Raw genomic sequence first — 15,888 nt, 5'->3', positions numbered from 1 at the left:
TATGGTGAGTGCTGTGAATTGTGTTAAGACTGATCAATCACAGTCCTGTACCCCTGAAACAAATAATACTTTATATGTTAAAAAAAAAAAGAAAAGAAGATAGTAGGAAGGGAAAAATGAAGGGGGGGGAAATCAGAGGGGTAGACGAACCTGAGAGACTATGGACTCTGAGAAACAAACTGAGGGTTCTAGAGTGGAGGGAGGTGGAGGGCTGGGTTAGCCTGGTGATGGGTATTCAAGAGGGCACGTACTGAATGGAGCACTGGGTGTTATACGCAAACAATGAATCATGGAACACTACATCAAAAACTAATGATGTAATGTATGGTAATTAACATAATAAAAAAATGTAAAAAAAAAAAAGTCATGCAGATTCCTGCATTTAGTGGCAGGTTACATAACGTGGCTACCAAGATCCTTCCCAATCTTTGAGATTCAAGGCTGAGACATCTTTTATCAGGTACCATTTGAGATGGATTTATACTTTAAGCCTCAATGTTTCAACATGAAGATTTAGATTGGCTATTTTACATTTGACTCAATTTTTCCAAATATACTTTTCTCAATTTTATCCAGAAATTGAAGTTTATTTATTTATATTTTTTTTAGAGAGGGGCGGGGTGCGGAGAGGCAGAGAGAATCTTAAGCAGGCTCCACACCCAGTGAAGAACCCAATACAGGGCTTGATCTTACAACCCTGAGATCATGACCTGAGCCGAAATCGAGAGTTGGACACATAGCCAACGCAGCTACCCAGGCACACCCAGAAATTGTTTATAAACCTTTACTTATCAATTTCCCCTAGATCGAATGCACCTAGAGTCTAAACTTCATAGTGTTACAAATGTACACCTAGCAGAAGAGACAACAAAGTTTGATTCCTTAAGTTCCCCCAAAAGATAACTTTTAGAAATGAACGAAGTATTTTAAGGGAAGTTACCCTTTATGTTATAAAGTAACAGAAGCCCATTGTTAGTGTGAAAGAACAAGTCCTGAATTAGTTTATAGCTTCTCTACTAAAGCCTAATTCTAAGCTGTGGAACACATCCACTATTTACACATACACTAACATAGCTGAGAGAGAGAAAAAAGACATTTGAACCCCAGGTTCTAGCATATCCCTGGATATAATACAGCAGGGATGGGAGGGATTCAAAGAAATATGCTTTCGAGTGTCACATTCATTTAAGGCTGAAGACCATCCACTGTGTAAGTATGAGCTGCTCTATTAATTTATTTATAAAAATAAAATTTCATTAACTATCACAATGGTATTTTATACAACCCTAATGACAAAAGAACCATTTTTTTTTTTTTTTGCTCCCTAAGATTTACAAGGCTGATCAAAAATTGAAATTATTCGTATAAAGTGATAAAATAAGACAAAGCATGGTAAAGTCTGCTTTATTGGTGGCAGTTAGTATAAGTCAATAAATATTGATCCCCAAAGAAGAACTCATTTATTTATCAGTTACTGGTCCATAGAGAGCTGAATGAAACTGAACCAACTGCCTGCTGAGATGATAAACTGAAGTCAATCCTGCTTCTTGGGAAATGAAGCCATAGCTAGCTGATATATGGCATATGCTGTTCCTGAAAAATAAAAAGAAACAAAAAAAGAACTTCTAAGAAATTCTGAGATTTATATGCATAAACCTAATATTCCAGCTAAAAGGTTGTAAAAAGAAAGAGGCAAGTCTGGCATTATTGCTACTTTTATGGGAACATAAAAAAGTATTTTGATAGGTGCTGGCAAAATTTAAAATAAATACATGTTAAACACATTTAATCTAGTTTTAGTATCAGTTAACTTCTATAGAAAGTGTTAGATACAGTACAACGTATTTGTCAACTTGAATAACATGTAAAAAAATTTTTAAGTAAGATTAAGAACATATATAAAGGCTACTTCCATACTAACCTAAGATTGCCTGAGAAATGCTAAGAATGATTCAAATACCAAAAAAGAGGTCAAGATATGCAAGCACTCCCTAAAGTATATTATCAATGTAAAACCAAGGAAGAGTGATACACTTAAATTATCAAATTTAATGTAATAGCTAATAAGTGAAAACTTATTAAAATGACCTACCAGAACTTATGATGTACTATATCATGTACCGGCTAACTCAACATAATAGAAAAAATAAAATAAAAATAAAAAAATAAAACTAACTACCAGAATACCTATGAAATAGTCACACTCATAAAAAAGAATTTAGGACTTTATCTTAAGAGAGCCCAAATGCCACTATCTAGTAGTTGTCTTCATCCAAAAATGCCCCTTCACTGTATTTAATCCAAGCCAAAGAAGGCACCTTGGCATGAGCAGAAGACTTTGTAATTAGGGTTCAAATTTCAGCTTTTCCACACAGAGGCAATATTATCTTGAGTAATTAACACAATTTCTTCAACTTTAAAATAAGGACACATTACAGACTTAATACAAGGGGTCCAAAAATCCCTTTATGTGGCATTCTTATCAATAGGACAAGCACACAGTAATCACTCAAATATTGTTTCCCTTCCTCCCCCAGAAAGCAATCATTCAAATTCTTCACTCTGCTCCAACCGTACCAATTTGTGATATTCCACTGCTAATACTGAACAATGGACCTGCCCAATCCACAGAAAAAAATTTCAAAGCACTTTGGGTACTGTAATAAGTGTTGTTCTATACAGGTTGTTTCTGTCCTAAACATGGATGTTGAGTGTAGTTGTAAAATGTTTTTTTATTATGTATCAAAGTAAAAATGTTCAAAAAGCCCCTGTTACAGTAGATGGGGCAGAGTAGATGGCCTGCACACTCTGAAAGCTACCTCTATCATAAATACCCATCAAACATTATTGGTTTATTTTTTTTTTAGACATTAAAATGCTCTTATATAATATGTATCAATTATCCTGTTGAATCCTTAAATGCAAAGCATTAGGATCTCAGATTCTGGAGACAGACTTCCTATGTTAAAATACTGGCACAGTAAAAGCAATGAAGTTGTTAGTTATCCTTACTGTTACTTATCTATAAGTCAAGCACTCCCAATATCTTACCACCAACTGTAAGTATCATAGTGGCTCTATACAGGAGGGCATCAGCTACTCCACCCTTTAGATGCACTGGAATTCCATTATCCTCCTAGATCAAAAAACAATAATTAATACATCTGTGATTTGTTTTCAACTAAGTTCAAAAGACTAATCCATTTATATAAAATTAAGTGCCTCCTTAAACCCCTGGAATTAAAATATTGTAAACATCAAAATTAAAAGACTACAATTTTCCTGATTCTGTCTCTACTTCCACTAAATTAAAATAAGAACTCCTAAAAGTCAATATTCTTTCTCTTAAATTTAGTGAGATCCAATAAAGATGTTCTTTCCAAGGAATATATAAATGTTAAAGTTGTGAAAATATACTGATTAAGTTCATCAACTGAATTATTAAAAAGATCAGTACTCATCACACTTTAGATTTAATCGTAAGATTTATTTTTTCCTTAAAAAAAGGGGGGGAAGGGGTTTGTTTATAACCTTAAATTATATCCTTAACCCCTAGTCCAGCACCTGGCATACAGTAGATATTTAATACATCTGTTAAATATAAGTATTTTATTTTTATGTAGCATACAAATGGCCCCTGACTTAACAATGGTTCAACTTACGATTTCTCAACTTTACAATGGTGTGAAAGTAATACACATTCAGTAGAAACTGTACTTTAAGTTCTGAATTTTTACCTTTTCCCAGGCTAGTGATACGCAGTACGATACTCTCTGATGATGCAGGGCAGCGGCAGCCAGCAACAACTCCCAATCAGCCACACAATCATGAAGTTAAACAACCAATAAACTTACAACCATTCTGTATCCATAAAACCATTCTCTTTTTCACTTTCAGTACAGTATTCAAGAAATTACATAAGATATTCAACACTTTATTATAAAACAGGCTTTGTGTTAGATGACTTTGCCCATCTGTAAGCTAATGTATGTGTTCTGAGCTTGTTTAAGGTAGGCTAAGCTATATTTAGTAGGTTAACTATATTAAATGAATCTTCAATTTAAAATGTTTTCAACTTATGATGGGTTATTGTTTATGACATAATGACATAACCCCATCATAAGTCAAGGAAGATCCGTACAGAATACAAGGCTTTTTAATCACTTAAAATTTTATTTGGGAAAAACCAGAGATCACCCACGAAAACAAACCAAAAAAAATCACTAATAATTTAACTACTTATAAAGGTTAATGACTCTATCCCATCATCTTTCCTCATGTGAAAACCACCACAACATATCCATAATATATATATGGTACATATCCATATCCATAAATATATTTATATATATCCATAAATATATTTTTTTAAAGATTTATCTCTCTCTCTCTCTCACACACACACACACACACACACACACACACCCCCATGGGAAGAGGGAAAGAATCGAAAGCCGACTCCCTGCTCAGCGTAGAGCCCGAGTGATCTCTGGACTCTGAGATCATGAACTGAGCCAAAACCAAGAGTCAGACGCTCAACTGACTGGGCCACCCAGGCGCCCCAATATATGTAAATATTTTTAATGCCTACATTACCTTACCTTCTAATTTACACACACACTTGTTTAATATACAAAATGAGATTATGCTGTAAGGGTCTGCCATATACTATTTTTCACTTAATGCTATTTTTCTAAATATTTTATTTATTTCTTTATTTGAATTTATTTGGGAGGGAGGGAGGGAGGGAGGACGAGCAGGGGAGGAGCAGAGGGAGAAGCCGACTCCCCTCTGAGCAGGGAGCCCTTCCCAGGACCCTGAGATCATGACCAGAGCCGAAAGCAGACGCTTAACCGATTGAGCCACCCAGATGTCCCTACTTACTGCTATCTTAAAAGCCATTCTGTTAGTCCCTTTAAGCCCACCTTATTCCTTTTAATGACCACATAGCATTCCATTGTGCAAAAATATCATAATTGAATTAGCTAGTCTCCTATTAATGGGTATTTAGGTTGTTAGGGTTTTTTTGGTATTAAAATCCTATAATGAATAACCTCTTTCCTTTTTTTAAATATTGTTATGCTACTATTTCTGCAGAAAATATTTTTTAAAAAGATTTATTTATTTTAGAAAGGGAGAGAGTGTGCTCCCTCTATAAAATTTTTGTCAATCATATGTCAGTAAAACTGGAAAAAATATATCTTCTTCTAATGTTTTGCAGGAGAATCATTTATATCTGCAATTTATCTTTGTTAAGGTTTTATTTGAGAGAGAGAGCACGAGAGAGAGAGAGAGAGAGAGAGAGAGAGCGCGCACGCGCGCGTATGCATGCGCACAAGTGGCAGGGGGGATGGGGGATGGACAGGGAGAGGGAGAAACAGGCTCCCTACTGAGCAGGGAGCCCAACACAGGGCTCGATCCCAGAACCCTGGGATCATAACTGGCTGAAGGCAGATGCCTAACCAACTAAGCCACCCAGGCACCCCTGCAATTTATCTTTTAATATACAATACAGAAGGGATCAAACTTTACTTTCTTTAAAATAGCCAATTTTTCCAACTTATTGTATCCTTTCCTCTCTGATATGAAATAGCACCTTTAACATATATTAAATTTCTACATATATATTTGTTCTGTTTCTGCGTCCTTTCTATGGTCCGTTTGTCTATTCTCGTGCAACTACCCCAAAGAGTGCCAACCCAATGTAACTTCTCCAAAGTGTCTTTGACCAATACCCTTTCCCTCTCATTTCTTCTGCTTCCCCAAGGGCCTCTTGTATATAACAAATGCCCAATTAGCTATCAACAGTTTCTTATTATTCTTTTGCTAATATAGCAGGATCAGTAACAATCAAACATCACCAAATTTACTTCCTATCTCCACCTTTTGGTAATTTTACTATTACAAGTAATAACTGTCTATAAAATATTCCAGTACCTGAAATAGCTTTTGTTTCTCTGGAACTTTATTTTCAAACTGCCTGCGTGAAGCAGTACTTATGGTCCTCTGGGCAATCTGACGAAGAGCCTGAAATGAAAAATCCATAGATGTTAGGCAGATTTAGGTCTTAAAGAAACCTTCAAAACCAACCATTTTCAATCTTTAATATTACAGAAGAGGGAAATTGACAGTTAAAACATATCCGATTTGTCAGTAAGAATCCTAAACCAGCAGCCAGGTTTTCCAATTGGTTGTCCATCCACTACTCTTTATATTAAAATTCTGCAGTCTCCAAAAACCACATTCAAGTAGCAATTCTGAGCAAAAGAAAAAAAAAAATCTTTACCTGATTGAACTAGTAGTAGCATCATATAATCCTTGAGTAAAACATTGACATACAGATATTACAAAAATAAAGACTGATTACAAAATAACACTAAGTTCAAGTATTTTCATTTAATACTCCACCATATTATTAAAAATCTATTACTTGATACCAAAATAAAATGGCACGATTCCTACTTAATTAAAATGCTTTCCTCATTACATTTTTCCTAAAAAAATCTTTAATAGGGTAAATTCTTTTAAAAAAGAAACTTGCATTATATATCCAATTGAATTAAATAATGAAACAAATATGCACTCTATATTCCAAAATAAATGATACACTGAGAGGCTAAGTAAAACCTTACTGAATAATTACAAGAGAACGGTCACGGTTACATTTTCCTTCACTTTTTCGAAGTTTTGGGAAAATATTTCACATGCTCAAAGCAGGTGAAGGGGTGAAGGACACTGACACTGAAGAACCGCCTGATGGAAGCAACACCACACTTCTGCCATGACTGCTCCCAAAGTCCCAACCAAAAGTGAATGACTTGCTTTTTAAACCGCATTCTGATGCTCACAAAGCTCAGAAACGTTGAAACTTAAAGCCTTTCAAAGTACCACTGGAACATCTTTCTGTCTGAAGCTTCCGGGTATCAGAAACTTCCCAGTTGGACCTTAGTTTTACTCATACCGGAGCTACCGACTTCATGAATGACCTATAGGTTTAGGGATGGCCACTAAGAACCCAAGGGTGCCTAACTCACCTCTGGTCACCCTCCCAGCCTCTCCACTCCCTTCATCTACCCAACACAGGAGGCGAAAGGTACAGATGGAAGGGAAGTAATGGCAGGCGAAAAGGACACGGACCAAGGTGACTTCGGAAGTCGCCTTTTCCCACCCTTCTTCCCTCCCAGGAGAGGTTTCTCAGTCAAGGCCCCTTAGCCTCCATTCCCAACCTTCCCGCCCCATATTAAGAATACAAGCCGAAAAGTTCCTCACCAGCAGATTCCGCATCTTGGCTCAGTTACTACCCACCAACCGCGACAACCGACCACCAGGAACTAAAGTCCCCACACCGGAACCGGAACTACCTTCTGGCTTTGCGCAAGCGTCAGGCAACACAAATATTTCCGGGCGGAGGAGGGGCTTGAGCTTCTCTGACCATAGAGAGCGAAAGAAAGGCGAGAGCGGCCGTATGGCTGTGGCCGCTCTAGTCGACTGGCCGTTTCTGTCTCTTCAACTCGTTCCCAACCTGGCCGATGCCTTTCAGGCGGCTGGTCGCTGGAGCTAAGGCTGGAAGAAGCAAAGGACTTTTGAGACCAGAGAGGCGAAGAGTAACGTGTCATGTACGTTTTAACTAGCTTACATAAAATTAATGTGAGACCACGCTATCGTAGAAAATTAGTGTATTTGGAACGAGAAGGCGTTTTTTAAAACTTAGCAAACTTTGAGCTCTTGTATAGACGTTGAAAGAACACTGGGTTGGCTTGTTAAGTTGTGAAACTGCATGAAATACAAAACAAAAAGGATAACTCCTCTTACACGGATACAATCCGTTTTTTCCGCTGAAGAAACTTTTGAGGGCGTTATTGTTCCTTGTGCTGAGACTATGGTGCAAGGAGCTGCGTCGGGATACCAATTTTTACCTTCTTGTACCTTTGGACGCTGCAGGACTCCCCACGCAAGAAACTACCAGTGTCCCGAAATTGTGGAAGCTGTTCGCTCGTTTCTCCGTGTCTGGGAAAATGCTGAAAAGAGGGGGGAAAATTTAATTGTGGGGCAAGAAATGGGACAGCAAATCTGGGCTCTTAATTAAGTCTTACTGTCTCAGGTCGAGCGGGGCACTTTCCTTGATTGGAGTGGGTAGGCAGAGCAATTATTGTAGATAGGCTGTGTATCTTGTATCAGTTTTGCCTAAATAATGTCACATTACAAATATCTTTATTCTCTGTGCCCACCAAGTGTGTATAAATATAAACATATTTACCCTGTACTAAAATCTTTCCACCTTTTTACAAACTCTTCTGGTTATTCCATTGTGATTTCAAATAGACAGTGGATGATATATGGGTTCAGCATAGGTGAAATGTGTGGATAAAAATTAGTAATATCAAAATTATTCCCTCTCATCTTTTGGGTTAGATCCACCAAGTTATCTGTCCCCAGTTCAGATTCTCTTCCTCACCAAGGTTTTTAAATAGCCAATTCATCTCTCTTCCCTAGATAAGGACTGAAAGGATCTGGCTTAATCTCCTCTCTGTATTATGCACTGTGATCAAATCCTTGAGGACAGTTACCAAGTGCCAATAGCTGGAGCATACAAATTTTTAAAAAGTAGATTTCTAGAATTTGAACTTGTTAAAGTTTTATGTGCTGTCTTACCATTTTCTCCATCTAGATTGTAAACTTCTCAAGAACAGAGATTAATTTTTTACCAATTCCCTAGTACTGCTTAAAGGGCTAAAGGTTAGCCAGCAGATGAATTAATGATATATTGGGTAATAGATCTACATATTGGATGAAGGACACTTATGGCTCTGTCCAAAAAGAACCAAAGATTCACATAAATTAGATCCTAAAATAGGTGCAGATCCCTATTTGCATGTCACTTAGTACAATTTCCCCCTTTTTACTTGATCATTCCATCAGCATAAACATATTCCCATATTAAACAAACATTTAAGTTACCATCCCATTTCTTTTCAAAATAAAACACAGATCTCTTTATACTTGTCTTCTCTTACTCTCCTAATCTTTTTTAAAATCCCATTTTGGGCAGGCTTTTGGTGCTTTTCCTAGGATCCCCAATGGCCTTTACATTGTTAAATAAACTGTCAATCTCAATTTTCATCTTTTCCATCTATCAGCAACGTTTAACATAATTGATCACTCCTTCACAATATACTTTGTTTTACTTTGGAAATAAGCCATAAATGCCATTCAGTATAACATATATGTATAGTTTCAAACACAGTCTTAAGGAGCTTCCTCTGTACACTACTCTTTTGATGGTTCTCCATTTCAGCAATGTTTTTAGTTTCCTGAAACCTCATCCTCTCAATCTCTAAATTAGAGTACCGCCTTCTTTTTTTTTTTTAACATTCAACCCTTTTGTGATTTCATCCAATGCCATGAAATACCATTTGTGTGCTGACAACTCTCCAGCCTGACCTTTTCCTTTAACCCGACATCTCCACTTAGATGTCTAATGGATATCTCAAACTTATGACCAAAACTGAATTCTACTCTCCACCCTTTATTTCCAAGGCTTCTCCTCTGCAATCTTCTTTAAGCCCAAACTCTGTTTTCCATCATACTCTATAAACTAACCCATTAGAAAAGTCTGTGGAATACATACACCTTCAAAATAAAATCTGACTCTGACCGCTTCTCATGACTGCTACCCACCACTCCGGGCCAACCCACCATCTCTTGCTTGCATGACTGCAAAAGCCTTTTTAACTGGCTTCCCTACTTGTACTTTTACACTCAAGTCTATTTTCCACACAGGGATGATCCTTTTAAAGATTTAAGTTAGATAATGACTGTTTTTACAACTGTTTTCTTCACTGCTGTACTTGCAGCATCTGGAATAGTAACTGGCACATAGAAAATGCTCAGTAATTATTGGTTAAATGAATAGTATGTCGCATGAAATAACTTACTGAGAATAAACACTCAAAAAATCTTGGATATTCATTGTACTACTTTCAAACATTTTTCAGTCACAGGATTCCTCACTCATCATCTCCTTGCTCTTATTCTGTAAACTGTGATTATCCTGACAGAAAAATATACCTGAAATTTGCCTGGGTGCCTATCAAACTTTATTGGATCTTCTCAAGCACACCTGAAATTTGTTTCTAGATTTGTAAATTTATCCTCTGTAGCAGAATAGTTATTTTCAAAAGTTTCCTTTCCAAAACATCAGTTTGAGGTTCGTTTGTAATACTGGAAAATTATTATTAGATTACTAGACATGATTAGAAAGTATATCCAGAGGGTTTTTGAACATTATAACAGGACTGGCAGTACACTATTTAGGTATATGGAAAATGAGAGATAAGTAATGGTTAATTTAAGCCTTGTCAGTAAGATGTGTGAAAATACTAAGTGAAAATAATCACAATTACTGATGCAAAGTTACCAAATCACAGTTATTCAATCTTTCCCTTTAAAAAAACAAACAAGATTACAATCCTTACTTTGATCCTGCCTATAGCATCTATAAATAAAAAGAGGAAAGCCAGAATAGAGATTTGCGTGATTGGGATGTGGGTTTTAATTCTGAAACCATGCTTAATCCACTTCCAGTTTGTTTTTTTTTTAAGATTTTATTTATTTTTTGACAGAGAGACAGTGAGAGAGGGAACACAAGCAGGGGGAGTGGGAGAGGGAGAAGCAGGCTTCCCGCGGAGCAGGGAGCAGATGGGAGGCTCGATCCCAGGACCCTGGGATCACGACCTGAGCCGAAGGCAGACGCTTAACGACTGAGCCAACCAGGCGCCCCAATCCACTTCCAGTTTTATAAAAACAATATAGTAGAATAGCTTCATGTGAAGTTTAATGTACAAAAACTGCTAGGTACAGAAAAGATAGCACTTCAAAATAATTCCTTATTTTCTTTGATTATTACAGTTAGGAATGAAGAAACACTTGGTTATCTCTTAATTGCTGTATTCATTATTAAATAATTTTATCTAATTGCAAGCCTCAGTCTTTTCATCATTTAAGTTAAGGACTGGCTTTGGATTAATTATCTCTAGCTCTAAAATCCTTGTGTATGAAAAATAATATATAAAATATATTATTGAATTCATGTCTTGTTGAACAATAATTTATTGGCTACCTAATATAGATTCTAACACTTTGCAATATGTTCAGGGAAAAACTTTTAAAATTCCAAACCTTCTGGAGCATATAATCTAATTAGGCAGGTAATAAACACATAATAGTAAGTTATGATGTGGATACAAATGAGTCTTAGGTAACTGGTTTAGCAAAAGTTGCTCATGGGAAATTCAAGGAAGATAGCAGTCATTAGGAAAGTTTTGAAAAGACTAAATTTCAGCAGAGTCTTGTAGAATTAGAATAAATGAAGTAGTGAGTTTTAGCAGGGTCCAACAGCATAAATGGAGTAGAGATTAAAAGACATTCTAGACTTAGAGCAAGAACATGATTAATAACCTGGATTTAGAATCAAGCATGATCAACTGCAGGAACTTTAAAACAGATGGCTAGGTGTAGTGAAAAGAAAAAACTGTAGTTAATAACTTGAAGTCAGACAGATCCTGAATCTGTCACTTAATAGTGATTATGACTGAAGGCAAGTTTCCTAATCTATACTTCAGTTTACCTGTAAAATGGATAATAGTATCTATCATCATTGGATGGCTGTGAAGATTAAATGATATAATTCAATAAACGTTAACTTTTTAAAGATTTTATTTATTTGAGAGAGAGAGAAAGAGAGCACACATGTTCGGGGGCAGGGAGAGGGACAAGCAAGACTCCACATAGAGACCACCACCTGAGCCAAAATCAAGAGTCCACCACTTAACCTACTGAGCCACTCAGGCGTCCCTATAAATGTTAACATTTATTATGGAAGAAAAAATTGGGTAAAGAGATCAATAAAATCCAGGCAGAAGGCATAGCATAGACAGAGGCTAAGAAGAGGAGGTGAACAGATGTCTTAGGGAACTGCAAATACTATGGTTGGCAGAAAGACAAATGAGGGGGTGAGGGAACAGTGGAAGAAGGCAGGGGTGAGATTTTAATAATGATTTTATATTTTATCCTGAAGGTGAATGAGGGCCATTTAAATTTATGGGGGGATGCCTGGGTGGCTCAGTCGGTTGAGCGTCTGCCTTCAGCTCAGGTGATAATCCCAGGGTCCTGGGATCGAGTCCTGCATCAGGCTCCTTGCTCAGCAGGGAGCCTGCTTCTCCCTCAGCCTGCCGCTCCTCCTGCTTGTGCTCGCTCTCTCTCTCTCTCTCTGGCTAATAAATAAAATCTTTAAAAAATAAAAACATAAAAGTTTATGGGGTGAATTGTCCAAATCAGAACTATTTCAAGATCATTCTGGTAGTAGTGAAAGGCTAGATTGAACATAAACTACAAAGGTCTGAAAGCCCATTAGAAGGCTCTAATAATAATACAAGGAAGAAAGAAAATCTGAAATAACATAGTAGCAAGGAGATGTAGATAAGGGGGTGGATTAAAGAGCCATGAGGAAGTGCCTTCAAAAATCAAAGTAGCTGAAGAAGCTGAAGAAGACAGCAAGGTTCCTGACTTAACTGATAAGGTGGTTGATCATACCATTCACTCTATCAAGGAATATAAGAGAAACTAAGGCTAGTCTGAAAGGATTCCTGTTTTGGCCTTCTTAAGCTTGAGAAATCCAAAGACAATCCAAGAAGAGATCCATTCTGAACAATCTAGAGCTCAGAAGAGATGTCAAGGCACAAGAAAAGATAAATCAGTGTAAAGATGGTAGTCGAAGCGACTAGGAACTTTATGATTGCTCAGGGAGTATATGTAAAGGGAGAAAGGGCCTGGAATATAACCTCAAAGAATTCCCAACATTTTATGTGGTAAGCATAACCAAGGAATATATAAGGGAGACTAATGACAGATAAGTAGGAAGAAAATCAGGAGAGTTATTCACAAAGCCATAGGCTAAGAATGAAGAGGGAAGGAAGATGCCAACTATCAAACGGAGCAAAAAGTTCAAGGCTGAGTTTATTTCCCATGACAAAAAGGAGTGGGAATTTTTCATTGTCATTTTTCTATACTTTCTGCTAAATGTTCGTCATCTATCACTTCCCTTATGCCTCAAAACAAAAATCTGTCAAGTAGGTATTAAAATTCCCATTTTACTGACAGGAAATGGCAAATGATTTAGGAGATTAAATAATGTGAAGGTAGATTTTTTTAATATAGATAAGAGCCAGGTCAGCTTGTTTCTAAAACCTATACTCTTTCTACTGCATTTTTCAGACACAGATGATAGAAAACAGAGTACAGTGCAATTGTGAGGTGAAACCTTAGCTAAAGCTGAAGATGACAATAATGTATAAATTACTCTTTTACAAGCTTTGTTGTAAAGAGGAAAGACAACACATTCCAGGGATTACTTTAGACCACTAATTCAACTGCAATTTAACATGTATTGTTAAAGCTATTTTTTCCTGTATTTCTGGTCCTTGAGCAAAGTAGCATTCAAATCTTTTTTTTTTTTTTAAGATTTTATTTATTTATTTGACAGAGAGAGACACAGCGAGAGAGGGAACACAAGCAGGGGGAGTGGGAGAGGGAGAAGCAGGCTTCCCCGTGGAGCAGGGAGCCCGATGCGGGGCTCGATCCCAGGACCCTGGGATCATGACCCGAGCCGAAGGCAGACACCCAACGACTGAGCCACCCGGGTGCCCCAGTAGCATTCAAATCTTGACAGTGAAAGTGATGTACAGTGAGTTCAATCTTCTTCAACATTATCCTGGATAAAAAAACTTGTCACACACCAACAGACAAGCTCCTGTTAATATCACTGACAGTACATAACAAATCTATTTTTAAGATCTTTAAAAATGTTATAGAAGTACCAAAAGTAATTCAAGGAGTTTTCTGGTTTAAAAAAAAGTGGGTTGGCTCCAAGAGTTTATCTATTCTCCCTTTTACCCCAATAAAATGAAAAAGAAACTGAAAAAGTAGGAGGTATTGATAGGCATCATTACCTTAGATGAATCTCAAAGGCATGCTAAATGAAAGAAGCCAGTTTCAAAAGGTTACATTTGGTATAATTCCATTTATGACATTCTAGAAGACAAACTATGGGGGTGGAAAAGAGATCAGCAGTTGCCAGGGTTTATGGATGGGGAAATGGGGAGTACAAAGGAGTAGGATAAGGGAGTTTTGGGGGGGGGCTGATGGTACTGATCTGTATCCTATGATGGTTAATCTATACATTAAGTTAAAATGCACAGAAATACACATGACAAGAAAAAAGTAAAGTTTACTGTGTGATCATCTAAAACAATTTTTAAAGACATGGGCCCAAAATGATAGAGAGTTCGGGGGGGGGGAAGAAAAGTGATTTCTGCAGATTTCTAGAAAACAGCAAATGAGATATGACTGAGCAGGACAGAGGGGCTCTAAGGGGAACACCAGTGAGAAGCATGCTCATTGGTCCACAGCCCCGGAGAAGCTCAGACTTGGACATAAAAGTTACAGCAAGAAGGAATAGGCCTGAAAATGACTAGCTGAAAATTATATACAACAGAATGGTCAGATCCAAAGACCTCCGTCCTATCCCCTCAGCCAAACAAAGACAATCTCTCACCTCCATCACTGTCTCCACTTTTACCTGGAGAAAGTAATGGAAGACAACCAGGTAGAAGGGATATGCAGAGGGACAGGTATACAGAAATATGCCTAAAGTAGAAAACAGAAGGTGAGGTGGAGGACAAGGCAGAAGCAGTTAAAGGCAGGAGAAAAGCAGACCCTCCTTGACCCCTTCCTACTGCAGAAGACCAGAGAATTCCCTAGAGAAACTGAACAGCCCCAAGAAAAGGCCTTCAGCCAAATGACTGGCTCTGTGACAATCATTCTCTAATGCAGTACTTCTCAAAATTTGGTCCACCTACAGTTGTTGACCTGCCAACTCTTTATTACTTGTCTAACTTTTTTATCATGAACAGGAACAAATAATTCGCTGAGTGGCATTTTTGAGTAGCACTGTACTAGTGAAGCCTATCACTTGTCAAGCACTGGCCACAAAAAGCTTTCAATTAGTTTTTTGGGGGGCCATTCATATATGACAGATTGTCAAGACTAGCCAGAAATACAAAGAAAGTCACCTACATGAACAAGAGAAAAAAACCTAAAATTTAAAATAGCAACAACAAAAATCGATGCTAACAAAGGAAAGAAAAGCATGTATGTCCTCAGAAAAATATTTTATCTGTGAACTAAGACGACTATATTTCAGAAACAGAATAGAAATAAAAGAAGGCTTAGAAATTAGAATACTTTTTAAATATACAAAAAATTCAACAGAAGATAATGCTAGAAGATCAAAATGAAGAAATCTTTTAGAAAGCACAAACACAATAGTGTCTAAACAACTGGAGAAAAAGAGAAGAAAATTAAGCATCAGTCTAGGAGGTCCAAGATCTGATTAGGACAGAATCCGATTTCTCAAAAGTAACAGTGAAACCTAGAAGAGGGTGGAGCAATAGCTTCAAAACCCTGAGGGAAAATTATTTTATTTGTATAGGTAGTCAAACTATCAATGAAATTGTGAGAACGGAATAAAGGAATTTTAGACATGTAAGGACTCAGAAAACTGGCCTCTCATATACCACCTCTTGGGAAGCTTTAAGTGCTTTAGGAAGTGCTCCAGTAAACTAGAGAATAAACCAGGAAACAGATCCAACACAGAAGGGTGACAAGAGGAGGTCATGGGATAATGGCTGTGTAACTGGCCGAGAGAACGACAGTACAGATGGGCCTAGAAGGACAAATACAGAATAGACCACCGTAGTAAAAACAGGGAATCAGATTATCTGATATTTGGGGACAAAAACCCCTCAAAACTATTGATGAGAACATGATGGA

At 37.2% G+C, this 15,888-nt stretch overlaps 1 protein-coding gene across 1 annotated transcript; it reads right to left on the bottom strand.

Moving 5' to 3' along the window:
• Positions 1 to 1,388: 1,388 nt before the first annotated feature.
• Positions 1,389 to 7,375, bottom strand: LOC116635471 (cytochrome c oxidase subunit 7A2, mitochondrial). Its single transcript, XM_032409444.1, has 4 exons — positions 7,270 to 7,375; positions 5,938 to 6,027; positions 3,052 to 3,136; positions 1,389 to 1,593 (listed from the first exon to the last, which is right to left on the bottom strand). The coding sequence occupies exons 1-4, from the start codon at positions 7,282 to 7,284 to the stop codon at positions 1,535 to 1,537; spliced, it is 249 nt and encodes an 82-aa protein (XP_032265335.1). The 5' UTR covers positions 7,285 to 7,375; the 3' UTR covers positions 1,389 to 1,534.
• Positions 7,376 to 15,888: the final 8,513 nt, after the last annotated feature.

This window comes from Phoca vitulina, unplaced genomic scaffold, assembly GCF_004348235.1.
Source record: "Phoca vitulina isolate PV1807 unplaced genomic scaffold, GSC_HSeal_1.0 scaffold11, whole genome shotgun sequence".
Lineage (NCBI taxonomy): Eukaryota > Metazoa > Chordata > Mammalia > Carnivora > Phocidae > Phoca > Phoca vitulina.
Note: the sequence above shows the minus strand (reverse complement) of the source record. Positions and strands in the feature narration are given on the sequence as shown.